This window comes from Prunus persica, chromosome G4 (genome assembly GCF_000346465.2).
Source record: "Prunus persica cultivar Lovell chromosome G4, Prunus_persica_NCBIv2, whole genome shotgun sequence".
NCBI classification, from domain to species: domain Eukaryota; kingdom Viridiplantae; phylum Streptophyta; class Magnoliopsida; order Rosales; family Rosaceae; genus Prunus; species Prunus persica.
In genome coordinates this window covers 11,210,679-11,238,298 of record NC_034012.1, presented here as the reverse complement: position 1 = coordinate 11,238,298, position 27,620 = coordinate 11,210,679, and the positions used below count along the sequence as shown (strand labels likewise).

The window sequence follows — 27,620 nt, the reverse complement described above, 5'->3', positions numbered from 1 at the left end:
AGTTATTATGATTCAATCATTCATCTTTTTCAATAATTTGTAGAGCATAAGTTTTGCTAACAACGTGTTTAATGACAAGCAAAATTCAGCAAACTATTCATCTCTCCCAAATATAAATTTTTCACTCTGATCAGCTCCACTCTGTTTCACCAATCGATGTAATGAGTTAATGAGAAAAATTGCAAAATGAGTGGCAAATATCAATGTATAATATTAAGGCAAAAATTGTAAGATTCAACTCATTTCCAAGCTACACTTCAGTGACTGATTTTCTTGCATCGCGTCCCAAATCAAAGAAAACCATATGGAGTAAAAACTTCCTCAGACAGTATCCTCACTTGTCCCCTTGGGTTTGAGTAGTAGCTCCCGTTACAATAAACTGATCCGCCAAGCTGATTATAATGGTGGCAGAAGTACGCAAAAGTTAGTCTGACAATTATAAACCAGGTAGTTAATGTATGTGTAAGGAACTCTCATATAAAACACAAAAACCCAGAACTTGGTAGCAGAAGAGTCCGTTGTACCTTGTATCAAAAAATTGAGGTGAGTTTGATGTCACTTCTGTTATACAGGCTACAGCAATCGGGGAAAGGGTATATCTTAAAGCTGCCATAACACGTATTTCTTGCACGATAAATAGACATTAATGGCATCCCTGAAAACATTCCATTCTATACAACCTTGCTGTCCTCTTTGCAAAAATTTGGTTCTACATCATATGGCTTTTAAAACCTCTCCAAGAACTAGTCCCCACTGAGTCCAATGGGAGCCGCCCTGCATTAGAAATCCAACACAAAATGAAGTTCAGGATACTTCATAATTCCAGGATAGGGTCAAGTCTCAACTGGGACACTAAACGATATAAAACAAGCACTTACCTGGCAAAATACAGCAAATGGCTCTCTTAATGGTCCATCACATGAAAGCTCACTTGTACTCCCATCAATGAAGGTCCCATCAGCAAAGATCACCTGATACATGACAACTAAAGAGTGATTGAAAGCCTTACTGCAAATTTACAAGTACCACTGCGACTTGTTAATGCAAGATTGGCACCACTCTCGACAAAAGTTGTGCATAGTAACACCCAATTTCACAGATGATAAAGATCGCAGCAATGCTATTATGCATGCTTAGCTGTTTAAACTTTATATTGACAAAGACTTCAGTAATGCTATTATGGTGCTTAGCTGTCTAGATATAATGAAACTAGGAAGAACTAGAAATGACTTCTCGACCAGTTTTCACATAGAAAAAAAATTCTCAAGTTGAAACTAAATTATAAGACCTAATATCCAGATAATTGCCACTAGAACCTGTCCTTCAATAACGCCTCAAGCATGGATTTCAATCTCCAAGAACACTACATTGCTTCCTTTATATGAATTGACATCAAAGGCAACTGAAGTCAGTGAAAGTTTGAATGAGCCAGTAGTTAATGTATGTGTAAAATTATTGGTTAAGTTAGCATCCAACCCAAATCAATCGGTAATAATAAGTGGAGAGGCCCAAAAAATGAGATGCAAAGCATTCAATTGTGGATAAATAGTCTGTTTCATTACCATGTTAAGTTGAAGCATCCGATACAAAACCAGTTCAGTCCAGGAAAAAGAAACCCAGACCAATTAACAATGGATCGAGAGGCCCCAAAAATTTTATATTGAGATGTTAGGTTTAAAATGTCCAATGTGGGACTTTATATTCTCAACTATCCTGATGTGCGCTTAAGATTTATGAGGCTTCTAACGCACACAATTAGCACTTCATCAGAACCAGACTCATAGATTTGGTTAGGAACAGATCATAATAATAGAAGCTGCAGCTGCCTGCTTCTTTTGTTGTAAGAGATGAAAATAATAATAAAACATTAACTAAGATGTAGAACTAAATGCGACCAGACCTCTGATGCATATCCAGGAGTTGTACCGGCAATTGGTCTAGTAAATGAACCTACTGGGGAGCTTCTCTGTACAGCCTCACAGAAAGCAAGAAGACGCTCCCGGCTTCCAAGCTGTATGGCCTGAAAAGAATTATTAAAATATTTGAGATTTTCTTGTGTCTGTAGCAGAGCATGTTTCTCAACTAACATTGTCAATCAGCTAACCAAAACTGCACAAGCAGAACAACATTATCATCTTACATTGATCGACAGAGATGCTATCTGTTTAAAAGGCTAAATTATATGGAATACTAATAATTAGAATGAATGAAATAAGCAGCTGCTTGCTGCATATCTTTCTCCGGACCATGTGATTCAGACAGACCTAAATCTCTTAACAAACAATATAATGTTTTGGAGGTTCACTTGGAATTAGGAAAGAATATAAATAATAATAAAAAAGGGTAAATTACCTGTACTGTGTCATGACGAGGAACACGAGGAAGTGGCTGCACCTTATACCCTTTGGATGCCATAACTTCAGCAACTAGGAGTGTACCCTATTGTAGAGGAAACCAGGGAAAAAAATGAGCTCCAAGTTGAATAACGGAAATTAAATGTAAACTAGGAAATGCATATTTCAATACCTTGATAGCTTCGCCTACCATTTGAGGTGAGAGGAACAAACCCTGGAAAAATGCTCGCATAATGTCACCAGGAGTTGAGCCGCAATCAACTCCAAGGCCAGGTGCAGATAAACGAGCTGCTGCTGCTTTTACCCATTTTTCTTTCCCTGCAACATATCCACCGCATGGTGATATAGTTCCACCAGGATTTTTTATCAAACTGCCAGCAATTAAATCTGCACCCTGAACACCAACAACGACATTTTATTGCCTTTCTCCAGAAGAAATAAAAAGGGATACAATATGACACATACCACCATTGGAGGTTCAATGCTTTCCACAAATTCACCATAACAATTATCAACCAGGACCAAGCAATTAGGATTCTGCGTCTGTTTAAATATAAGATGAACAACAATAAATTTTCCACGACAAAAGAATTCACAGGAAAAAACGAAGTGGCGAGAGTTAACAATAACAAGTCAGAATATATCAGCTTCAGGCTACTCCAGAATTAAAAAATAATAATTAGATTAATATATATTAACAACAGTCGCGGTGTGAAAGAAAATCTTCCCAGATGGGTACCCCAGTAATATGGCTACTCAAGGAGCAAACAATTAACATAGAACATACCATTTGTTAAAACGTCATGCTATTTAATATTGAATGACACCACTTTAATGTTACAAAGATTCCGATTGGCACTCTTATTCTGGTTAGAAAGCCAGATCCATGTAATGATTCCATAATGGGCATTGAGAAAGTCACCTTAATTATCTTAATTGCTCGCTTTATCTCATCTACACTTAAACTCTGACGCCATGAATAACCACATGACCTCTGTATGAGTGCACATTTTGTTTCAGGTCTCAAAGCATGCATAAGCGCATCCCAGTCAAGGCCACCATTTTCAGCAAGCTAAAATGACATCAGATATGAGATAGTTCACAAAGCACAACAAGAAATCTAAAAAAAAAAAAAAGAAATCTTTTAGTATAACTAATAACATACTGGAACTTCACGGTATTTCACACCAAAATCTATCAAGGATCCCATCCCATGAGAGTCTCTCTTTCCAATAACTTCCTCTAGCGTGTCATAGGGAGGACCAGCAACTGCCAAAAGCTGACATTTAGATTAGTCGAAAGTCTAATCATATTCAAAGGACAAAGTGGAGGAAAAACTTTCAACACAAAGTGCACCCAAGATCAAAGTAATAGCTTACCTCATCCCCCGGCCTTAGAAAAGCAAATAAAGCACAGGTTATAGCATGAGTTCCTGAAAAAAACTGAATATAAAGAGGATTAACTAAGCCTTGTAAATAACCCCATAAAGTAAACACAACACACTATATGACAAACCTGTGAGCGAACTATAGAAGATTCAGCCCCAACAATTTCTGCAAAAGCTTGGTCAAGCGCTTCACGTCCCCCGGCTTCATCATGACCATAGCCAGTGCATCCGGCGAAGTGCTGATTGAAGACATAATCATGAGAACCATGTTGAAAACCATATATGATAAATTCAATGATCCCATAATTATCACTGAAGGGCGGCAATTTCATGACTTCAAGAGACCCAAAAAGGAGAATTATGGGCTTTTCTTACAGAATCAGTGCATGTATTAGTTACTAAAGTAATTGTTTCAATGCATGTATTATAACAACTAACATAACCACATAAAAGGCCTTTGAACAAAGAACAAACGCATAGATATACAATAGAATGAGACTGCATAGATATCTGCTTCTAATAACTAGTGGACGGGCAATCTATATACATTCTTCCTTCTGCAGGATTACATGAAAAGCATTAGAACTATGGCTGTCACAGTATCACCAAAAAAAATATTGGCATCCAATTATATATACGATAACCATCTCGAACATTATATCCAAATAACAAAAAAAAAACTTACATGAGATCCAACTCGAGCATTCTGGAAAGCTTTGAGAACACGGGTTGTATTGTGTGCCACCAAATTATCCACGGCTCTGAACTCTGAATACAAGGAGTCCACTGCTTCCGCAACCTGCATTGCACAGAAATTGAACCACTTGGGGTATTATCATAATGAAACTTTTAGAGCTTAACGCAAATATCCAGCTCCATATCAGCTCCATCCAAATCCCGAATATATACTTAGTAATTGAAATCATATATATGTTAATTTAAGAATTATGTGCCCCAAACCCTATTAATAAATGGAAGATGGGTCAGTCTGGTTGCTCTGAAACTCAAGGAAACATGATGTGCCTTGTGGCTTAAGCTGCTTCGTTTATCAACAAAAATAAAAGGGGGGGTAACCCACCTGTAATAAGCCACAATATGCTTGACCCATTATTTTATCCGATATAATTATAGATTGAAAGAAAAGAAATAATCTTTCTCTGCAATTCCCAAATTTTCTAAGCAAGCAAATTAAAGAATGGCTATTAAAATAACTGGGTTTTGAGAGAACATGAGCAGCGTTGAATTTAAAAGCTAAATTAATTTAAAAGTTCGATTTCGAGTAAATGTTTGCACTTTCCCAGCAACCAAACAGAAAACTAACCATCTTATTAACGTTCTAGATATTTTGAAAATAGCATGAACTTAAAGCGATTTACCTCTGGAACAAAAGGAGAGTCTTTCTGATGATAATGGTGATTGGTAGGGACTGAGACTGGAGAGCATGAACGAGTAGTAGCCATGGGTAAAGAAGCTCGGAGAGTGAGCATAGGATAAGCAGACGTGGCGCAGGATAAGGCCCACATCATCGAGCAGTTTGAAGGAGACGACTGGGCCTGTGGGTGTGTCTTTCTGGTCTCGTATACTTTGAGCGCTTCATATGAGCATTTCACTCGTTAACTTAGCATATAAAATTCTCCTCGGACAGCCAATTGCACACCAAAGTTTTTGGTTCGCATCTCCAAGTGTGTCTATGAGAAATCCCATCGTAATTTAACTTCTTTTTTTAAATTTACATAAAACTTTTAAATTTAAATTTATAATGATATTAACACTTTTCTTGTGAGAAAAACCAATGATTAAAATAAGTTTCAACCAAATTTTTTTTAATGAAAAAAGGATCCATGAGTGCTACTTTCTTGTGGACTTCAAATTTGGTTGTTAGAGAAAGGTGGTCTTGTAAATGATGTGCGGGAGGTTATGCATAGTTTATGTGGAGTCGTTCTATAATAAGGTCTATGTATATATGGTCTTCAAGTAAGGACTTAAATTTAATCGTTAAATTATTTTGATTTTGTCAAATTCTTTAACTGTCAAATATACTTTTTTGGAGATGTGTAGTCCACTTCTAAAGTTCGTATATAAAAGCCTCGTTATAGAATTTCACAGTTTCGGTGATCATTCTATTATGCATGTTATGAGGGAATGAAATAAGACGACTCATATACGCTAGCTTGTTTTAGTTTGCGAGATATGTCCTTTCTCTTCTAGCTGGAGGATGACCCTCCTTGGCTTATGGATGACGAAGATAAGCTTAAAATTTTTGGGCGGTGTTGTAAAATAAACGAAGTATATAGGAGTGGAATTGTATTTATTTACTTCAGAAGTAAACGTTTCAACTGCGTTTGTTGCATCTATCTCGTAGGCTAGACACAAAGTCTTCACCTCCATTACTCTTCTTTCTTTTCACCTTCACTTACAGGTTCCACATTTTTTACAACAGGTGCTTGTTATTTTTCGTTCGAGATTTGTGCATTTAACTCTCACATGCAATATGTAATAAAAAGACATTTGTGTAGATCTTATGTTTACGTTTGTACTTGTCCAAAGTTACTGAGTAACAGTAACAAATATTGTTACTGAGTGGCATTAACAAAATGAAAATTATATATATATAGCAAAAGACAGAGAATTGTGAAATATTCAAAATACAAAAAAAAACTTTTGGTTAATGCAAATATTAAGAATTGAAAATTTTAATTAAATAAGGATAATATGATAAATTCACACTTTTTCATATTTTAAAAAAATTAAAATTAAAAGAAAAATCAAATAATGAATCCTATTTTTATGAAACACAACTACCCATTATTTTTTTTAATTCTAAAATAAAATTATTTTTTTGAAAAAAAAAACATCTCGCAAGCACAGAAGCAAATGCCTCCATGTACTACAAGAGAGGTTGTTTTTTTTTTTTTTTTTCCCCACTTGGTCAGTCTAGTCTAGAGGTCTTAACCAACATAGTATATTGGGTAATGCCATATGTCCTTTTGGTTTTCCAAGTTGGTCAATGACAAAAAATTTGTTTGATATTCTTTGTTGGCATTGATGACCAGGTTTTTATTTTTATTTTTAAGAGAAGCGATAATTATATTCATAAATTAGATACAAAGATCATCATCCATAAAGATAAATATAAATGCTCACAAAGGGGTAATACAAATATAGAAACATAGTAACCACATAGGGTTAATCCAAATACAGGCCACAGAAATTTCGTCATAAAAGTCGCATGCCTGAACAAACCAACCATGAATCACATCGCCCAAATCTACCAATACAACTACAACGTTTAACTCTCACAAGTACAAAATACAAGAAGAGACTAGAAAACAATCAAACACCCAAGTCACCAGGAGTTGACCCAACTCATAAGAAGTTGATGCAATTATTACAAAATAAGAAACCTGCAAACAAACAACCAAAAACTATAGAGCCACTATTGCCGTTGTTGCCACTGCCACCACGGAGACAAAGAACACCACCGAGATTGCAGCCAGTCACCTTACAACTAAAACACCAACCAACAAAACCACAAATCCAAACAGATCTAGACACAAGTAACCTCCCCACAATTAAAACCCCGAATCCAGTTGATGGGGAATGAGAAAATAAGTGGGGAGGTAAGGAAAAGAGAGAGAGGGAGAAAGGAGGAGAAGTGGCCTCCTCCCGCCTCCCTGAAACACAACTAAAGAGGTTTGGGAAAGAGAAAGGAGGCTAGGGTTTTGATGACCAGGTTAAAAGTACTACTACTTACCTTATATTTCGATTTTGATTAGAGGTATTCAAGCACATGAATTATTAAGTAAAACATTACACGTGATGAGAAATGATTGGGAGTTATTTAATTTTCATTTCTTTATAGTATTTCTCATTTTCTTAAGACTTATCTAACATATATAACTTGGGTACGTAGAGCGTGTATCGTATAGTGCGACACAGATAAGCAATTCCTCTTCTCATTTGTCCATTTATGTACACTTAGAAAAGTGTGTAAATTTGTTGTACTATCCTGGCTATGAGAGCATATATTGGTCATCTCATAGATATGAAATTAATTGTTGTTATATATATGTGCAAGGGCTTCAATTCTTCTCTCCATTTGTGTATTTTGGCTCTTGAGCACCAACCACTAAGCCAAGCATCGACAGTGACGAAAAACAACAGCTATACATAGGCTTTTTATACCCAAACAACCTTAGAGAGAATCATAGATAAGATAGCCTGAGCTAACTCTGATTTACAGTGACCAAAGACAACAGCTGAAAATGGCTCAAGGTAACTCTGATCTATTCATGTTTTCATGTTTTCGTTTTTGTGCTCTGTTAGAAACATTGTTGAAGATGAAATGTCATGCATGTCTAATCATATGATCTATTAATCCATGGTCGTGTTTTAAAGTGCATGCCTTTGGGCTAGACCAAGTTTTGGTAAGAATTCATTGTGATGTTTTTATCTATATCATCTATAGTTTTTTTTCAGGGCGATGTGATGTGATTATTTTACTGTTTGCTTTCCCACACTCCTGGCTAGTACTTATTAACTGTTTCTTTCATTACGATAATTGATCAATACACATACCTTAATTTTGCCCCATCTTAGGTACGAGATATTAGGATAATCAAATAATGTTTTCAGCTAAATTAATATTTTTAGTTTATGATCTCGCATTATTTGCTATAATACTATTTCTTGATCTAATAGATTCGAGCTAGCGTTTAATGTTTTGAGAGTTTATTATCGTGACAAATATTGTATGTGTTTGTTTGAGATCGCATATGTTAAATAATCACTTAGTATATTTTTCTTTCTTTGATTCAACAATTATCATCTAATGATATTTAAACTCAAGATTATGCGCGATTTCAATAATTAATTAAGGATCAGTTTTGGAGTGTTCTTGACAGTGTAAAAGCACTTCAACAAGTTTAGTGAAAACACACTTTAATTTTGTAATGTTTGGATGGAATAATTTATTTATTTGTCAAATGTTTCCTTGGATGTTTTTACTAAGAGCACTTCAGCTTGGATATATATATATATATATATATATATATATATGCAAGAATACTCAAGTTTTTATTCAAAACTTTTATGCACATCCAAACAGGTCTTTATTTGGTTATTATTAAGCAAGCTCATTTTTAAGTTTTATATTTTATTTTATATATTAATTCACCTGTTGAGTATGGTATTGCAATTTATTATCACCTGTGGTACTTGTTTCTCTCTTCTTTCTTCTTCCTTTCTCTTTCTCTCTCTCTCTTTTGGGTTTTGGTTTTAATAGAAGAAGGATGTGTGTATAGCGATGTGAATATTCAGGTACCATTAACCAAAACCAACACAGGGATCATGGTGCAGTATCTGTCAACATGCACCTTAGCACCTCTCTCTCTCTCTCTTGGTCTCCCATCATTAGCATTTGTGGAAACCATTAGACTTCTAATAAGCCTTACATATATAGCAAACCCTCATACATTTGTCAACATGCACCTTAGCCACCTCTCTCTCTCTCTCTCTCTCTCTCTCTCTCTCTCTCTCTCTCTCTCTCTCTCATACATCTTCTCTCTTCTCCTCGTTTTTCTATCTCTGCATGGTTGTTTAGATGTCCTTGATGAGTGCATTTCGGCTTCATTACAATTTGACAAGGTTTTGAACACAAAACCCTGCCATAAAAAGTTTCCCAATAAATGCTGGCGCTAATTAATATTGCACAAAAATCTACATGCTATTTCTAATGAGTTTTTTGTTGTTTAATTTTTATACAAATTGTCCAGAGCATCTTTTCTAATTCTTTTCATTGAATTGGTGTTTTTTTTTTTCTTTGGAGTCACAGGTGCAAGGAGATCTCGATCATCAGCTGCCAGACACAACATTGGGATTAAAGATGAGAGCAATGAAATAATGTTCAGAGATGAAGATATTAAGCAACTGGAGAACATACATGAGCTCGTGCGAGGGCCAAATTACGTTGAAGTGATTTGTGGTTGCACAAGCAAGAAATATGGGGATCAAGTCGGCAAGCTTAAGATTTCTTCTACCGGCCAATTCCAAATAAATTGTGAATGCTCTGCACCTTCAACTTGCGAGGAAGGTACTACTTGCTCTAAATACAATTTAATTCTATAGTTTTCATGTAAAGAGTATGGTTATTTTCTAATTTATGCTAACTTTATTTTTTTATTTTTTTATTTTTCTTGACACTTTCTTCCTTTGAATATGTTACTAGTCCTTATCAGCTTATTTTCTAAAGCCATGGAAACTTATAAAGTTCTTTTTTCTAAAGCCATGGATCCACATCCATGAACCCACAAAGCCCTTCAAATTTTATTCTGTAACATGGTTTTAGAACTTTGGTTGCAGGATGTTCTATTTCGAATATCTCGAAATCTCGAATTAATCTGTATTTCCTACACTTGTGGTTTTACGAGGCTGCATGTCATACGACTAACTTGATAAAGTTTACATTGTTGGCGTATTCTCTGAGAGCTAATTAAGCTATATACAAATTAATGCAGTGGGGGTGTTAGAAGAAATTGGCAAATTGACACCAGAGGAATTCGAGAAGCATTCAAGGGAGAAAGAGGGGGGACCTAGAAAGTGGAAGAGCAATATTTGGGTAACAATCAAGGGCAAGAAAGTCCCACTTTGGAAATCAGGGCTGATGAGATACTACAAGCATGCCTCCAATGAAGGCAAATTGGGTTCAAGCAGTCGGCGTAGAGGGACTTTTCACAGGGATGAATTTCTACTTTGCTCCAAGTGTAAGAAAGAACGCAGGTTTCGCCTGCGAACGAAACAAGAGTGCAAAGCCTTCCATTATGCCTCCATGATTAAGAAGTGGAAATGCTCTGATCATCCATACGACAAGTGAGTTCCTCTATCTCCTCATCTTCACTTTCATTTTTTATATACACACTCTTTGATTTATTTTCATGTTTCTTTCTTTAATCAGAGGCGGAGTTTGAATAGCTTAGTAGGCTATTACATAAATCTTTTGCAAATTCTTTCATGAAATGCTAGAAAATGTCTTTAAATTCACAAGGAACTACACATAGGTTGGAGGGCATGACCACCTTAGTCTTGCACGTGACTCCGCCGTTGGACATATGTTAATATTTCTAGACATTATATTGCACTATAATTAAATGACTTTTTTTTTTTTTCCATGTTTCAGAATAAAATGTGGTGATGAAGAAGAAAGAGCAAGTCGAAAAAGCTGTAGGGGTTGTCCTCGTACATCAACATGCAAGGGTTGCACATGTTGTGTGTGTCTTGGGTGTCTCAGATGCCGCTACTTGGACTGCAACTGCCGCATCTGTGTTGATTTCATGCAAAATGCCCAACCATGACCCCCACTCAATCTCATCTCATCCCTCCTTGTTCGAGATTTTGTGAATTTTATTCGAGTAGTAATTTTGGATCTTCTAAAATTTCCTTGGATTTCAGAACAAGATGGCCTTTTATGCCAATGGTATGGTTTTTTCGTTTTTCTGATACTTATATTCATGCTGTTGAGTTTGTTTTTCCTATATTGCGTTTAATACTTTATTTTTAGAGGTGAAGAAAATAGGTGGATACATAGAAAGTACTTGAAGTTTGAAGGTTGAGAATAGCATTCACTACTATTTTAGTTTTGATGAAGCTACTTACAGGCTCAAAGTCAGATGATTTACAACAAATGTTTTGCCATCATCCTTTTGAGGGTTGAGTGAACCTCTCAAGCTCATCAATGCTTCGACAAAAGATTGGATTGACTTCAAACGTCTATGGATATTTTGCTCTCTATATTGATATGGGATGCGTGTACAAGGTCTTCAACCTAATCAAAAATTTCACAGCCGCATGAATGGCTGACTCTTTAGTTAGCCGCTACCCCGGGTCAAGATGAGTTAAGACATGTTCTACAGAAAGACGCAAAATGGGCTTTCCCAGTTCAACTCCAAGGGATCAATTTCTCTTGAAGCTAATGAATTACCTACATGGCTCGATGATATACAAAAGGTGTGCAACTTAAAATAAAAACAACGTTTAGTCCTTGGAACTGTAAGCAACCTACTGGCGTCCAGCAGACGTGCGATTCCTTCCCCTGCCTCTTCTAGCATTGGCAATGCTAACTGTCAAGGAGTTACCTACAGTTCCCAGGGCACTAGGTCCCATCAGCTTCAAGCCAAAATCTTTTACCAAGTATGATAACCTATTTTCATCTCCTCCCGCCACCAGTTCTAACCCACATGCTTGCTCACGAGATATGACTGCATAAAGCTGCAAGGGTATGGTTAAGGAATGTTGGAAGTTGTTTGGTAACTCTTGTTTATAACTGTCTTCACTACTCCCAACACTAACTCTCATAAGCCCTACTGATTTTGGGTCTTCTGTTGAAGGATCAAATACAAACGAAAAATTCCCAAATGCTAAATCGGGCCTCTTGAATAAATCTTCCAGCATATCATTGCTTGGTCCAACATTCTTTTGCATGACTTTCCTCAGATTATTTTGGTTACGTCTTGTGGCGCGATACATGCACGAAGCCTCTCTCAGGCCACTCAGAAAGGCCCCATGCATAGTAGCAGGATGTTGCCTATTTGTAGCCTCACCTGCAAAGAACAGCCGGTTTCCAACATTTTCTGCTAGTAAATCGTAGTCATTGCCAGAGGACTGTACTCTAACATGAGAATATGAACCATAGGAAAGGGGATCACCACCCCATCTTGTACATATGGTTTGTATCGGCCGAGGCACATCAATCCCCTTAGGAGTATATATACCTGAAGGGGGGAAATACAAATAAAACAAATCTATAAGACAAGAAGGTAGACTAGACCCAGATGGAAGCTTTCTAAGGTCACCCCAAGCGTCAAGACACAAAGACATGAGAAGAAGGCAACCACAAATAATACATACCTCTGAGGACGCTTAAAACTCGATGGAGCAATATGGACGGTTCTGTGCTTTCAAATGTTTGTGCAGCTTCTCCAGCCACCAGTGCAATGAGAACTGGACCTCCAGATACAGTATGGTATCCATAGAACAGAAAGAACTCTCCACGTTTATGGCCGTGTTCATTTAGACATCCAAAAGTATCCAGGTCTTCTCCCCAGAAAACATGAGGAAAAACCATTGCTACTTTATTCAGCAGCCCAAATCCCAACCTTTCAATTGCTGCAATCTTTTTTGGGGGCAACTGAGGTTCAAATCTGATAGCCCCCTTTTTCAGAACTCCAAGAGGAACAGTGCATAGGACCATATCCCCTCGAAACACTTGGTCCCCGGCAATAACTTCAACCCCTTCATCTCCATAAATAATAGTATTGACAGTCTTTCCATAGAATATGGGAACCCCTTCACACAATGCTTTTATCAATCTCCAATTACCTCCAGCAAGAAAGCAGTGGTCCCCACCCATCTCATAAGGATCATCCTGATCCCAATAATTAGCTGAGAGATTCGATAGACATCCAGCATTTGCATATTCCAAATTTGCCAAATGCCAATCAAGAAGTTGCCTCTCCTCAGTACTTCTAGCAACACCATACAACTGCCTCAGTGTCTCCAAAACTGAACCCAAAGATACATCATTTCCAAACCCACCCATAGTTTGTCTGAGTTCCATGACTTTGTCAAGCAACTTATTAAAGATGACTTCAATCTTAGAATCAATGTCCTTATCAACAGGTGTCCCATCGGGCTTGTACAGAGGACACTTATCTCTGACCTTATGAAGCGGAATGGAAAGTTGCCTGGCCAGAACTCCAAGAGGATTAGCATGGATGCCAGTAATGACACTGCCGCCAAGATCCACTGCAGAAAATTTGTCATCCTGCCCCATCTTTTGGGTGTAAACTCTTCCACCAGGTCGATTCCTACCTTCTAAAACAGCCACCTTGAAACCCAATGACAGAAGCTGCCTTGCAGCCGCTAGCCCAGCAAGTCCCGCACCAACAATAATGACAGACGCTTCGGTTGCCTCCTCTGGCATACTAGCCACAAATGATGGTGCAACCCCAAAATTAATGTATCCATTATATAAAAGAAAGTCGTAAGCTGAAGATATCAAATGCTCATAATCACCACTCACAGTTTCTTTAATCTGTCCTTTTGAAAGCCACACTTGCACATTACCCCTCCACCTTGCTAAAATATGATTCCTCACAACAATATAATCATTCTGCTGCTTCCCGCCCAACTCACTGACCACCCCAGCTTTCTTTTCCTCCTCAAGCAGCTCATCAATGGGGAATCCAAGGGACAATGCTATCATGGCCTCAATTTCGGTCTCTTTCTCCAAATCCTCCTTGGTTCTATTCCTTTTCTTCAAAGTACCACCCAAATGCTTCTCTATGAAATCATCCATCAAATTCTCATCATAATTTCGCAAACCCGCTTTCTTCCTTAGAGACCGCTTAGTAACAGAACCAGCTGCACCTGGTGTCTCCATTACCCTATACCGCGTTCTCTCAGTGACAGCTTCTTAACCCAAATCAATAAGTCAGCTCAGAAACAAATCAAGAACACAATCCCGCATTTCTTGAACGCGACCAGTATATCATCTTAAGCAAAGTATCAAACGGGTATATCATCTCAAACAATTACGTCGCAATCCATTATCAATACTTTTATGGATTCTCGTATCAATCATTGAGACTTTGATCATCTTTACACACAAATTGAACATCAAATTCACATAAATCAATCACTTCCCACAAAACCCATGTTATTTCTAACTTCAATCTGTAATTTAGCCCAAGAAACTCACAGTTTCCATCACTCAGAGTGACAGCAGAAATTAAACTAAATCTAAATTTGTGGCTTAATTTCCGATTTTGAAGTCAGAATTTGAGTGGACAGCGTGTGTAAAATACACAAGAAGTTTGAGCAAAAGGTTCTTGCAGGATTGGGAGTGAAGGGCGACTCACCTGGTTGGACGGAGTTGAATCGCAAGCGGGTAATTTTCAGTAGGAGTTAGGGTTTTTCTGGTGCGAGCACGAAAGCTCTGGAGACGAGTTAACTGAATGGGATTGGAGGGAAATGAAGGGATGGTGGTGGGCCTTGGACGAGCAGTACTCGAAATGACAAAAAAGTAAAGCTCCGCTAACGAAGTGTTTAGGGCCTGAAGTGGCCCACCAAGAGAGTTCCTAAAAGCAAATTTCTCTCTCTTTTTCCTAAGGAATTTTGTTGACTCCAAATTTCTCTCTCTCGAGTCTCGACATCTATTAAATTTTTTCCAAATAAAATGACCATGATCTTTGATTTTAACAAAGCAGTATTTTAAACTACTCTATTGTACGAGAAAGAGAATATAACTTTGAGTGCAAGGAGCACACATTTTCTTAACCAACTGGCCTAACTCACGTCTACCAATCTATTTTTAAAATTACTACAATGAACTAAGGAAGTTATTTTTATAGAAAACTATCAATTTCCTAGACAATCTAAGTATATTATTACGTGCTACCATTTTTTTTCATACAAGCGAAAGTCTGAGTGTAAACTATAAAGGGAGAAGAGTTCTGCACACATGCACTACCAATGTGTCATGGGGCTTCAAACTTGAGACCACTTATCTACAAGTCAAGACTCTTTTCCACTCGGCTAAACCCCGTTGACTTATTACGCGCCACTTTAACACACTCACTTCACCTCTTTCTCGGACTTCCTAACCCTTTACTTAGCCAATCTAACTCTCTCATTCCTACGAATCCACCTACATTATGTGGAAAGATTACAATGGAGGAACAAATCATCATCTAGGATAACTGTAAGAAGGTATGTAGACCACGTGTATAGCTCTCCAAGAGAATATTACTGTACAACTCAATTCTCTTGAGGATTGTCTAATTAAATTGCTACTTCCCAAGAAAAACAAGGCTCAGGCACAATCCAAGAACTAATGGGGAGGCCATGCGTGTGGCAATACCTTCTGTATGTACATGCAGATACTCATGGCTGATTTTAATACCAAAAGTCCAATCCTTCATCATCTGCAAGCAAACCAGGAGGTGATCGAATTTGTATTTTGAAGGCATATCCCTCTTCTATATATATGTGAACAAGTTGCACGTATCTTCAAAATAGGAAACTAACCAGCAAAGCCCGTGTTCATACTTCTCCAGTTACAGAGATTTGATTCTACCCCAAGCTTCGAAAATAAGCATCTAAACTGTAAAGCAGAATTAAATACAGAAGAAAAAACTTATAAATAGCACGGGGAAAACCAGTTAAGTTGCTACATCTATCAGCTGCTTCATAAGGCCTTGTTTGGAATTCTTTTAACCTATTAAGAACTATAGATGTCTTAAGAAGCAGTTCCACATTAATCATTGTCCTAGTATTTGTTGCAGGTGCAGCATTTCAAGCTAAAGCATACACTTCTCTCCACTGTACCAACCCAGCAAGCCGATGCTATGTTGACTGTGATTCACCTATTTCCAAGGCCCAATGCAAACATAAGATCACATTCTTTCCTTCATATCATTTTGTTCATTTTGTTTGTGTTAATGTACTCAAAATTTATATACTTATCACAAGAATGCCTCTTTCTCTTACATGTTCTCTTGTCACACAATTTGACATGTTATATCATGAGATTATCAATTCAGATCATTAGTTATGAAGTAGTTTTTTTTTTACCCTTTAATATGTAGTCCAAGATGTACGGCAAAAGAACGTTGCTCAGAAATGAGTTTGTTTTGTACACAGAGACGCGTTATTTGGCATTTTGTTTTAAAATGAAAAAGACATTTTTTGTATTTTTATCTACCCAATAGTTTCATATAGGACTGGGTGGTGAATCCATGGAAATCATGCTCTTTGATAATTCTTTCTGTTAATGAATACAAACTTAATGAAGTGTTTGATATTTTAGACCGTAAGCCAAACTGCAATAGCCCTGGATCAGCATGCTATGATCCCCGCTTCATTGGTGGTGATGGCATTGTTTTCTATTTCCATGGCAAGAGCAACCAACAGTTCAGCTTAGTCTCAGACAGAAACCTCCAGATCAATGATCGCTTCAGTGGCCACAGGCCAGCGGATCGAACACGCGACTAAACTTGGATTCAAGCCCTGGGAATGCTTTTCAGCTCTCACAGTTTCTCTGTAGAAGCCACCAAAGTGGGTACTTGGGACAACCAAATTGACCACCTAAAGTTCACTTACAATGGAAACGATGTAGTTTTAGAAGAGGCCTATCCCTCCACTTGGTACTCTCCCGAAAAAGATGTTAAAGTTGAGAGAATATCAAGCAGGAACAGTGTTATTGTGTCCCTTAAGCATGTTGCTCAGAGTATGATCAATGTGGTGCCAGTGACCAAAGAAGATGATTGGATCCACAACTATCAAGTGCCTTCTGAAGACTGTTTTGCCCACTTGGAATTCCAGTTTAAGTTCTTTGCTCTGTCCCCAAAAGTTGAGGGAGTGCTTAGCAAAGCCTGGATGGCAATGCCAGTTGTGGGGGGTGAAGACGAGTATCAAACCTCATCACTTCTATGGGCAGATTGTGTTTCTTGTATGTTCTCGCCACAGAAATGTGTGGCAGAGAAAGAAGGGTCATCAGCAGTTGTGGATTGTGTCACACTTTACTGCACCAGAAGATCCTCCTTAGGAGGATACGGGATTGTTTGCAAGAAATAAGTTACCACAAGCACTGCTTAACAAAATAAGGGAACAACTACTGAATCTCATGGTGCTTTGCATAAACAGCCAGCCCCAACCAAACAATAAAAATATATAATAACATAAAATCTAGGTAGCATCATTCAACAAATAAGATTCTAGGTTCCTGATGAAATTGAAAGAAGACATGTTTATCGTTGACGGTATGCCACTATCCTCCACTTCAGACTCATAGGTGATCATGATACTGACCAGGCTGCGCTGCTCCCGAATTGCAGTAAGTTGGAAAGTTGTTCTGTATGAAGAAAACCCAAGATTCAAATGGCCCCCTTCTATGACTTGCAGCCCAATTTTATGCAGAGACTCATCAAGCTCCACAATCTTCTCCTTGGAAGAACTTATCTTTGGTATATCTGACCAAAAATATTCATTATTATTAACATATAACATCACCCAAATAATTAAAATCTTATTGCATCATGCATATAATTTTCTCTTATGGAGGAGGAAGCTCAAAGAAGTTGTTAAGGCAAATTGCTCACCAGAGCCAAAATTGGAGAGCAAGACTGTGCCAAGGCCACCATCTCCTTCTAGCATTTGTACATTCTTGACCAGTGGGATGAGTTTTGGTGCCACAAATCTCACATATTTTACCAAAGCTTTCCACAAGGCTTCAATCCCAACTTTCACTACTGCTTCAGTTTTAATTTCCTTAACCATGGCTCCCAAATGTAACTTTAGAGAAAGGGATGAGAACTTTGGACTGATAAAACCCAGGTCATAGATATGCAGATGGTATTTTGATTAGTGGAAAGAAAGCATCTTTTGCACACAAGGACACTATCGGTGGCATGATAGATGCCTTTTGCTTTCACCAATAACCTATTTCTGTGAGGATAGAAAGCGATTTATTCCATGTTTACTAACATTGTATACTTGATTAGAAGTTTATCTTTCTCAATGTGTTTTTTTTTATAGAATTGCAACATCTAATCTAAAATTAATTGGCAATGTGTATCGTATTACGCAACACTTTAATTTTTCGGTCTGAAATTCAATATAACCTTCCTACTCTTTCCTTCTACCACTTATGCTTGTCCATTATAAGATGATTCCACTAGCACGCTTATAACTAGGGGCAAGGCAAAGCAATGGAAGAAAAAAAAACTTCAAACTGTTATAAAGTAAGAAGTGAAGTCCACATGAATAAAGTAAGGGGGTATTAGTCAAAAGATGAAATTATGATGTTGGGATGAATAATGATGTTGGTAGAAAATGTTGAAGATGCATCCACAGGAGGCCATTCTAATTGCCTATAAATAGGCTTCCTCTAAAGTTGTAAAATACACAACCAATTAGAAGAGAAGAGAGTCAGAGTCAGAGAAGAAAAGAGAGAGTGAGTTCTATATGAGAAGAAATTCTGTCAGTGTAAACACCACAAAGAGCAAATATAATTCCACTCCTAATATACTCCCAATATTTAGTGGTTCTTCTCATACTCTCTGATTATTCTAGTTCTATAACACAAACCTTTTTTTTTCCGAGAAAGCCAACCAATGGATAGTTTCTTTTTCTTCAATTGTTATTTTTCATTCTAGGTAATTGAATTTGAGGTAATTCACACAATGGGCTTCTCCAGCTCAATAAAATGGCCCAAATTTGCTCATCAAAATGTAGAACAGAAACAGTCAAAGCCCATTATGAGTTGACTAGGACTCATCTCATGGTGCATTCAAACAAAAACAATATCAAAATTCTAGATAGCACCATTCAACAAATAACATTCTAAGCTCCTTATGAATGCTAAAACAGACTTTGCTGTCTTTGATGGCATGCTACTATCTTCCACTTGAGACTCATATGTGACCTCAACACTGACCATGGTCTCCTCTTCCTGAATTCGAGTGAGTTGGAAGGTTGTTTTGTATGAAGAAAACCCAAAGTTCAAGTGTCCTCCTTCAATGACTTGCAGCCCAATTTTATGCACAGCCTCATCAAGCTCCACAATCTTTTCCTTCTGATAACTCATCTTTGGTACATCTGAACAACATTGTTCACAAAAGAAAAGGAAAACATAAAATTCATTGTTGCATGTTATATGGTGGAGGAAGAAGCTTTTTATTTTTGTTGCCAAAGTTGGAAAAGGAGAGGGGGATTTTCTCGAACATGAGACCACTGGGCTAGACCTTGTTGGCAAAGAAGTTCATATTCAAATATTGAAATTTGAAAGTGTCAAAAAGAGTTGGGGACTTACCGGAACCAAAATTGAAGAGGAAGACTGTGCCAATGCCACCATCTCCTTCTATCACTTCGGCATTCTTGACCAAATTTGGGATGACTTTTTCTGTCACAAATGCCACATCTTTTGCCAAAGCTTTCCACAAGGCTTCAATCCCAACACTTACTTTTGCTTCAGTTTTAATTTCCTTAACCATGGCTCTCAAATGTAGTTTTTGAGAGAGAGAGAGATAATCGACTGATATAACCGAAGCCATAAATATACAAATGATTTTCAAGTGGAAACGCAGCATCTTCTGCATATGTTGACAAACTGGCATGCGAGATGCCGTTTTCTTTCACAATTGGATAGTTTCTGTAAGGACAGAAGCTCATTTACATATGGCATTCCTTATAAAGTATATGAAAGTTAGGTAATTCTCTTTTTTTCTTTTTTCTTTTAATAAAAATGCGATATAATTTTATTAGATCAAGAGGAATACATAGTATAAAGGATAGACTGTTTGGTGTGTTTGGATGAGAGAAATAAACTTGAGATTTTGACGAAAATCAAAATTTCTAAATTGACATAAACCAATTCTCATGTTTGAATTTAAAAAACACAAAGAAATCTAGAAATTATATCTAAATAATTGTCGATTCTAAAATTCCTAGATGATAAACATTAAATTTCGTGTTTAAAACCATACCAAACAAGAAACTTCACAAATTTAGGACATTAATTTCCCTCATTTTAAATTTTATCATTTATGAATTCCTTATTACTTTTAAATTTTCTCATCCAAACGCACCGTAAAGAGAGTCATCCAAATAACAATATGACATACATGGGTAAAACTCAGTGACCTGAGCCACTTGAAAAGCTTAAACGATTTGAAGACAATCATTCTTGAAAATAACTTTTCTATAACCCATTTCTATCTGCCATAAGTTCCCCGAATCTTATTACACATATTTGGTAATATCCATAACAAGATAGACTATATATGTTATATTATGTTATGTTGGTTTCCATTTATTTGAAGGTAAATTATGAATTCGGATTTTGACTCTAAGCTTGTATGGGTTGGAAGGATCATAAAAATGTCACATATAAAGTATTGGTATTGGATTTTAAATGACTAAACACAATGTAACATTATAAATTTAATATTAATGATCAAATCCAATGAATCTATTTGAATAGTAATCTTATCAACCAAAAGAAGTCTCATTCAATAAAAAGAAAGTAGGGAGGCTGCATGCACAACACAACAATTCATGAAACTGCTACTGCCCACAACACTGCATCATCCAAATCAAGGAGATGCCAAATTTCTGATACCAGCAGCAACTTTGTAGCTGCTACCATTTATTCACAATAAAAACCTTATTTGCTAGCTCAAGGTAAAGTCCACTGTTATTTAATCTGACAAGATGAACCTAACTCAGCTAGTTGGCTTGAACTGATCGATCAAACACATTTCAGTACTAGGATGATGCTAAGCTATCCTCCCACTATGATTCCAATACATATTTCTCCAGGAACTGAATGTAAGAAATCGCAGGCTGCAATGCTATATCTCCGGTATTAGCTTCCTCTTTTTCAGTCTCATACACCACTTTCATATCAACCAAGGTCTCCTGCTCTCCGATTTTGCTAAGTTGGAAAGAAGTTGTCAATGCAGAAAAATTGCGCAGTGTTAGCGCCGGACCTTCCAATACTTTCAGTGCAAATCGATACTCAGAGTCGTCAAGTTCCACAATTTTTTCTGTCTGTTTTCTCTTGGACTCTACATGATCTGGCATTTTTGTTTCAGAAAAAAGAAAAGAACAAGAAAAAACTTCCATTAACATCATCTTATTGTTTAAAAACATGTAACAACTTGTTGGATCCCGAGCTTCTACATTTAGAAGTTGTGCATTTACCCGCATTTCGCAACATTTACACCATCCTAATAATAAAAATATAAAAAAAAACTAGTAACTTTAAAAACATCTGAAAGTCCAATTTAAAATTAAAAAATGAGGTTAAAATTTTCACAAGATAACTTCCCCACCCCACCCTTGTCCCCCGCCACCCATACTAGACATGTAAATGGGTCAGAGATTGAGCAGAGCACATGAAATCCGACTAGATCCGATTTCAAAATAATTTCAACTTGATCTAATCCGAAAATCTAATGGATCATTCACAATTAGATCCATATCCGATTTGTTGAATTATACGATAACCCGGTCCAAATTCTTTTATGTCATATCTACGAATAGTTGAAAATAGTTTTATTTATTTACAAAAGTTCACCGTATTTATGAATAGATTCGGAACATAATCAAGTTATTGAATTGCCACCAAATCCATTTTCTATTAATTACATCGGATCCGGATCAAAATATGATCCCTTGACAGCCCATACCAGCACTACACAAGCCGCCTTAACGGCTACCATCTCTCTCTCTCTCTCTCTCTCTCTCTCTCTCTCCAAATCCATGTCCTATTAAAAAATATCAAATCTAGATTAAATTTTGATCCATTAACAGCCCATACCCTAGCACCACACAAGCCGCCATACCAACTACCATCTCTCTCTCTCTCTCTCTCTCTCTCTCTCTCCAAATCCATGTCCTATTAATTATATCGGATCCGGATCAAATTATGATCCATTGATAGCCCATACCCTAGCACCACACAAGCCGTCATACCGGCTACCATCTATCTATCTATCTCTCTCTCTCTCTCTCTCTCTCTCTCTCTCTCTCTCTCAACCCATCAAGGGCGGTGATCATATATGTGAGTAGAAACAAACCCATTTGACTTTTCAAACGGCTAAATATATCATACAAGTTTTGAAAAACCTAAAATTTAGAACAATGACATCACTATATATATATTTTTAATCATAATGTAAGGATAATAATAGTATTTCACACATCATTCAAATTTTAAACAAAAATTAAAGTTGACCTTTTTTGGTTTGTTTCATCAATTTATAAATTTCAGTGTTTATATATAAATTCAATGCAAGAAATTAGTTTTATTATAAATTTATCTTAAAATTTTCCATATAGAAATATAAGTTCCTTCCACGAACTAAAACTGAGATATTCTATCCTTGATTTAATCAAATTCCACCTTTCAATTGCAAAAAGAAAATTTCGGTACTCACGATCGCCAAGATTGAAGAGCAAAACAGAACCAAGGCCACCATCTCCCTCAATCACTTCAATCCTGCGCACAATACTAGGCATTATCTTTGGTATAACAGTAACTGTATCCTTAGCCATAGCTCTCCACAGGGCTTCAACTCCAACACCAACTGTTTTTTGATCCTTTTTCTCTTTGACAGCCATGGCTAGCTCTCCGAACCCCGAAAATCTTTCAGGTATGGAGCTTTGGAAAATATAACTGGGATTTTATGTACATGGTGAGTGAGATTAGTAGTATTTATAAAAGTTCAGGAGCATCTTTTATCCACTAAATCCAACATCTGTTGTTCAATAAGTCCAGTGTGTGACATTGAGTTCATACCAAACTATATGGTGACGAAAATGGTCCCCCCTAATCCTATTGATTTCACTAATATTAAACATTTGGAGGCAAAGATTATGATATTGTTAGACCAGAAAAATGTTATGATATTGTAATTATTGTACCACTCAGATGCTAAAACCAAAAGCTCTGATGCAATGACCGTACTACAGAAGTTTATTTTTGCAGAGAAATCCATGAAGAAAATTTTGAAATCCATATGTCACATAATAATAATGCATAATGACCAAACTTCTAGCAATTGTGACATTTGACCTGACCCCTTTGTTTTCTTTTTTTGTTTTTCGATAGTTGCTTTATGAAAGTTATTATAAAGAGCATTTACTTCTAAACCGAGGTCCTGATCAATTCGAATTCCCCTTCCTCCAATATTGCTTGCATCAAGGTTGAATCAAATTGTTTCAATCTAATTAAGCTCATAGCGCTTTCGTTCCCTTGAGGTAGCTCGATAACCCAATATTTAATGACTCCATAATATGACCACACATAAAACTAACGTTCATTTTAATGCAACCTATATAACCCGCCCTTCCATGAACTCAACCTCAGTTTCCTAGTGAAATCTGCTTTGATATCATGATAGGAACTCATGGGTGGAACTTACCCTTTTAAAAATTGAGTTGCAAGAAAATGTTGCTCAAGAGTGATACAATACAGCAGTCCAATCAGATCTCTACTTGTACTCAAAGTCACCAATCTAGAAGTCCGGCTCACCAATTCAAGAACATTGACTGGGGTTAGGCAACTTCGCATTAGTTAGGCAGCAAGTCACTTAGTTGTAAATATTACTCTAATCATGGTTAATTAAGTTAATTGTACTCAACCTATATATAAGATCTCTAATATTAATGAGCTTTGTTTGCTTCTCTCGAAAGCTCTCTGTTTTTAAACAACTCATGTACTAGCCTAAGAATATGTTCAAATTTTCCTAGTTATACTTTTAAGAATTTGTCAACGAATCTCTAATCAACGACTTGTTCTCCATTTGCTCTCAATTACTTCGCAACCACGGCAATACCATCAAAATAATATTGTCCTGTTTTAGAGTCTTTTATTCTGATTCTGGTTGTGTCAAATTTAGATATCTTGCCTGCAATTTTACCAGTTGTAGTTCTTTCCCTCAAAACAAGGAAGATTAAGGGTGCAAAATGTTCTTATTGTATGCCATTTCAATTTTCAAGAAAATGTCAACTCACAAAGTTGGTGTTATTGCACACGCAAAAACAGCTTCAAACCCTCTATAACTTTGGTGAACATCCAAACAATGCTAAGCACTCATCTCATACAGGCCATGACTAAAATACCTTCTTTTTTTTTTTGGTCATTCACTAGAAAGAGGGAGGGGGGAGTATTATATTGGATTGCCTCAAGATTATCTCCTACGAGAATCGAACCTGGGTGCACTTGTGTAACCAAGGCTAAAATACCTTAAACTTTTGACCTAGAAAGTAGAAAGGAAAAAAAAAAAGTACGTAAAATTATCTGTTGGCTTACCAGATTCAGCTTATGCCCAAATTTGGTCCAAACCCATAAGAAATGTTCATTGAATGAATGCATTTCTTTTGATTGATTTCGTGAACAAATGATATATAGTGTACAATAATAATGGGCCAATTGGGCAAGTTGCAAGAAGGTTGAGAATATATAATTCTAGTTTCTGTTGATACCGTACAACAGAAAGCACAAGCAATTAAGAAAGAAAAAAATAAAGTAACAGCAGACAATGCAGGCATACAGAGCCATTTTATCGGGTGCAAATTATGGCATTGATATTGTCAAATCACCAGCAAACTCATATTCTGAATCAGATCCAAAGCAAAAACAAAAGAGAAAAATATAAATAAAAAAATCATCAAATTGTCAACAATAGCTATGTCTTCAATCACAATCACCAGCCCCAAAGCATTGACCAAGATTAACCATCCCGCAAAGTATTTAAGGGAACCACGTAGAGCCCATGTTCTTCGTATTACCAGACTTGGAATGTGTACATTCGAAAAAGATAATGCCATAAAACCCACTTGTTAGATTAGTTTAAAGGGGTGTGAGCTATATATATCAGCATTTCATTCCCATTGAATAGGGAAAAAAGAAGCCATGGATTTCTTAGGCAACAAAAAGACACTGATCATTGTGCTACTCTTTGTATCTGCTGCTGTTCTAGCACAGAGTAAGGGAACTTCAGATATCAAAGTTTGCTACGGCCGGAAAAGCCGCTGCTTTCTCAAGCAGATACCCTGCCCAAAGGAATGTCCATTTGCTTCACCAACAGACAAGAACGCTAAAATTTGCTACCTCAACTGTGACTCGCCCATATGCAAAGCTGAGTGCAAAAGTAAGTTACTCCTACTGTTATGTCTTTATAATGTAATCTCACTCTCTGTTTTCTTTTTTGGTTTCGGAATGTATTAAAATTCAACAAACCTGGGCTAAAATCATTGCTGACAAGGGTTTCGTTGTCGTTGTTGTTGTTGTTGGTGATAATCATAGAGCGCAAGCCTAATTGCGATGGCCCTGGATCAGCATGCATGGACCCTCGCTTCATTGGTGGAGATGGCATTGTCTTTTACTTCCACGGCAAGAAAAATGAGTACTTCAGCTTAGTTTCTGATCCCAACCTCCAAATCAATGCCCGGTTCATTGGTCTCCGCCCTGAAGGACGAACCAGGGACTATACTTGGATTCAGGCCCTCGGACTCCTTTTTGACTCTAACAGCTTCTCCCTTGAGGCCACCAAAGCATCAGCATGGGATGATGAAATTGACCTCTTGACATTCACTTACAATGGAGAGGAGCTAGTCATCCCAGAATCCCATCTCTCTGTGTGGCAATCTCCAGGCAATGTCATTAGAGTGGAGCGAACATCAAGCAAGAACAGTGTCTTAATCACTCTCCCAGAAGTTGCTGAGATTTCAGTAAATGTGGTGCCTGTGACAAAGGAAGATGACAGGATCCACAATTATCAGATACCATCAGATGACTGTTTTGCTCACCTGGAAGTACAGTTCAGATTCTATGGCCTATCCTCAAATGTTGAAGGAGTGCTTGGAAGGACTTACCAGCCAGATTTCAAGAACCCAGCAAAGCCTGGAGTAGCTATGCCAGTGGTTGGTGGTGAACAAAAGTACAGAACAACATCACTTGTCTCAGCAGATTGCATTGCTTGTGTGTTCGCTCAATCTGGGAAGCTGGACCAAACAGATTCAAGGGTGATGGATTACGGAAAGCTCGATTGTACTGGTAATTCCTTCGGCGGAAATGGAATAGTTTGCAGGAAATAACTGCTATTGTCACATTCTCAAGGAATAAGTGAAGGTTTCAACTTCTCAGATGATAATTAAAGTTGTGTGGTCAAGAGGTGCTTATTGATGATTTCATATAATAGTCAAGATTTAATTAAGTGTTTCTCTTGTGTGTACTGTTAATTTCTACAATTTGTTTTTTCAGTAAGTTTGGCTGAGCCTTTTATGTTAAATTTTTGCATTCCCCAAATAAATGAAAGTGTGCAGTTGATGAAGAAATTTAAGTTTCATGCTTTCTATCAGCATAGGAAATACCTTTAGAAAGAATGATAACTCACTTGTAAACTCATGTATTATAATTGAGATTCAACAATGGAGATATATGACATGTAAAATTTTAAATGCCGGAGAAGAATACCGTGGTTTTGGGAGATCCGGTCTATAACTTGAGTTTTGGGAAGGGAGAGGAACAATAATAAATAAATAAAAATAAGGGTTAGGAGAAGTATCGGTTCTTAAGATGTTAAGAGAAACCAAAAGCCTACCAAAGTTGGAAACTCCATTTCAAGACAATTCAGAAACCTTTCTTTCAACCACTCATTTGGTTTATGAGAAAACAGAGGAAACAAAGGCAATATAGCATACAGGCCTGGTTAAGCAAGTGAATAGTGTTCATAGTTCCTAAAGTAGTACAGTTTAACTTTCTACCCAAGGCTGCTCTTACAGCACTCTAATTGTCTTTGCCAAGAACTCAAAGTTTAGAGGAAAAGGTACTTCATGGTTTAGGAGTTATACTGCTCGTGGACCACCGGTGCAACAACTAGCTTGAGGTCTCAGGCAAAGAGGGATTTGATTCTTTAGGAACTCAAGGAGGCTTCAGGGACATTGAATTTCAAACATGTCAAGTAATAAAGTCCGGGGAGACTTTGGAAAAGCCCAAAGGAGAGAGAAATTTTTTAAAAGAAGCAAAAATGGACAAAATTGCCCTTATTTATTTTTTGATTTCCTAAGAAATCCTTTACATTTGCATGTCTTTGGTTTGAAAGTTGAGAGGTTATTCTGTCTTTTTTGAAAAAGCTTTGACTTTTTCCAAAAGTGAAAGTTTTTTTATGGGTAAAACCTAAATTTACTTAAAGTCCGGCAGGCCTAAATATATGCTGAGAAAGACAGAAGCATTACCTGTGGGTGTGGCAACTTTTCAGCACTTAATCTGACCTATAATTGCATTCTTCAAACCCCTATCTACGAAGTCCTACATA

The 27,620-nt window shown here is 37.0% G+C and overlaps 7 protein-coding genes and 1 pseudogene across 7 annotated transcripts; 3 read left to right on the top strand and 5 right to left on the bottom strand.

The window, feature by feature from the left end:
• Positions 85-5,403, bottom strand: LOC18779519 (uncharacterized protein YnbB). Its single transcript, XM_007211562.2, has 13 exons — positions 5,118-5,403; positions 4,427-4,540; positions 3,870-3,980; positions 3,734-3,796; positions 3,520-3,633; positions 3,277-3,426; positions 2,820-2,897; positions 2,527-2,748; positions 2,353-2,439; positions 1,901-2,020; positions 879-971; positions 525-774; positions 85-392 (listed from the first exon to the last, which is right to left on the bottom strand). Exons 1-12 carry the CDS (start codon positions 5,265-5,267, stop codon positions 715-717), a joined length of 1,362 nt encoding a protein of 453 aa, XP_007211624.2. The 5' UTR covers positions 5,268-5,403; the 3' UTR covers positions 85-392; positions 525-714.
• LOC18780377 (protein ULTRAPETALA 2) lies at positions 7,335-11,390 on the top strand. Its single transcript, XM_007212707.2, has 5 exons — positions 7,335-7,361; positions 8,001-8,016; positions 9,575-9,832; positions 10,257-10,608; positions 10,916-11,390. The coding sequence occupies exons 1-5, from the start codon at positions 7,335-7,337 to the stop codon at positions 11,088-11,090; spliced, it is 828 nt and encodes a 275-aa protein (XP_007212769.2). The 3' UTR covers positions 11,091-11,390.
• LOC18781494 (lysine-specific histone demethylase 1 homolog 2) lies at positions 11,492-14,927 on the bottom strand. The gene is made up of 2 exons (XM_007213568.2): positions 12,643-14,927; positions 11,492-12,506 (listed from the first exon to the last, which is right to left on the bottom strand). Exons 1-2 carry the CDS (start codon positions 14,174-14,176, stop codon positions 11,794-11,796), a joined length of 2,247 nt encoding a protein of 748 aa, XP_007213630.1. The 5' UTR covers positions 14,177-14,927; the 3' UTR covers positions 11,492-11,793.
• LOC18780268 lies at positions 15,640-17,370 on the top strand (annotated as a pseudogene).
• On the bottom strand, positions 17,416-18,165 carry LOC18779104 (phytohormone-binding protein). Its single transcript, XM_007213458.2, has 2 exons — positions 17,895-18,165; positions 17,416-17,765 (listed from the first exon to the last, which is right to left on the bottom strand). The coding sequence occupies exons 1-2, from the start codon at positions 18,070-18,072 to the stop codon at positions 17,482-17,484; spliced, it is 462 nt and encodes a 153-aa protein (XP_007213520.1). The 5' UTR covers positions 18,073-18,165; the 3' UTR covers positions 17,416-17,481.
• On the bottom strand, positions 19,053-19,787 carry LOC18779186 (phytohormone-binding protein). Its single transcript, XM_007212292.2, has 2 exons — positions 19,607-19,787; positions 19,053-19,392 (listed from the first exon to the last, which is right to left on the bottom strand). The coding sequence occupies exons 1-2, from the start codon at positions 19,785-19,787 to the stop codon at positions 19,109-19,111; spliced, it is 465 nt and encodes a 154-aa protein (XP_007212354.1). The 3' UTR covers positions 19,053-19,108.
• Positions 20,766-23,033, bottom strand: LOC18779460 (phytohormone-binding protein). Its single transcript, XM_020561423.1, has 2 exons — positions 22,737-23,033; positions 20,766-21,371 (listed from the first exon to the last, which is right to left on the bottom strand). The coding sequence occupies exons 1-2, from the start codon at positions 22,918-22,920 to the stop codon at positions 21,088-21,090; spliced, it is 468 nt and encodes a 155-aa protein (XP_020417012.1). The 5' UTR covers positions 22,921-23,033; the 3' UTR covers positions 20,766-21,087.
• LOC18780399 lies at positions 24,708-26,640 on the top strand. Its single transcript, XM_007212648.2, has 2 exons — positions 24,708-25,454; positions 25,610-26,640. The coding sequence occupies exons 1-2, from the start codon at positions 25,217-25,219 to the stop codon at positions 26,398-26,400; spliced, it is 1,029 nt and encodes a 342-aa protein (XP_007212710.2). The 5' UTR covers positions 24,708-25,216; the 3' UTR covers positions 26,401-26,640.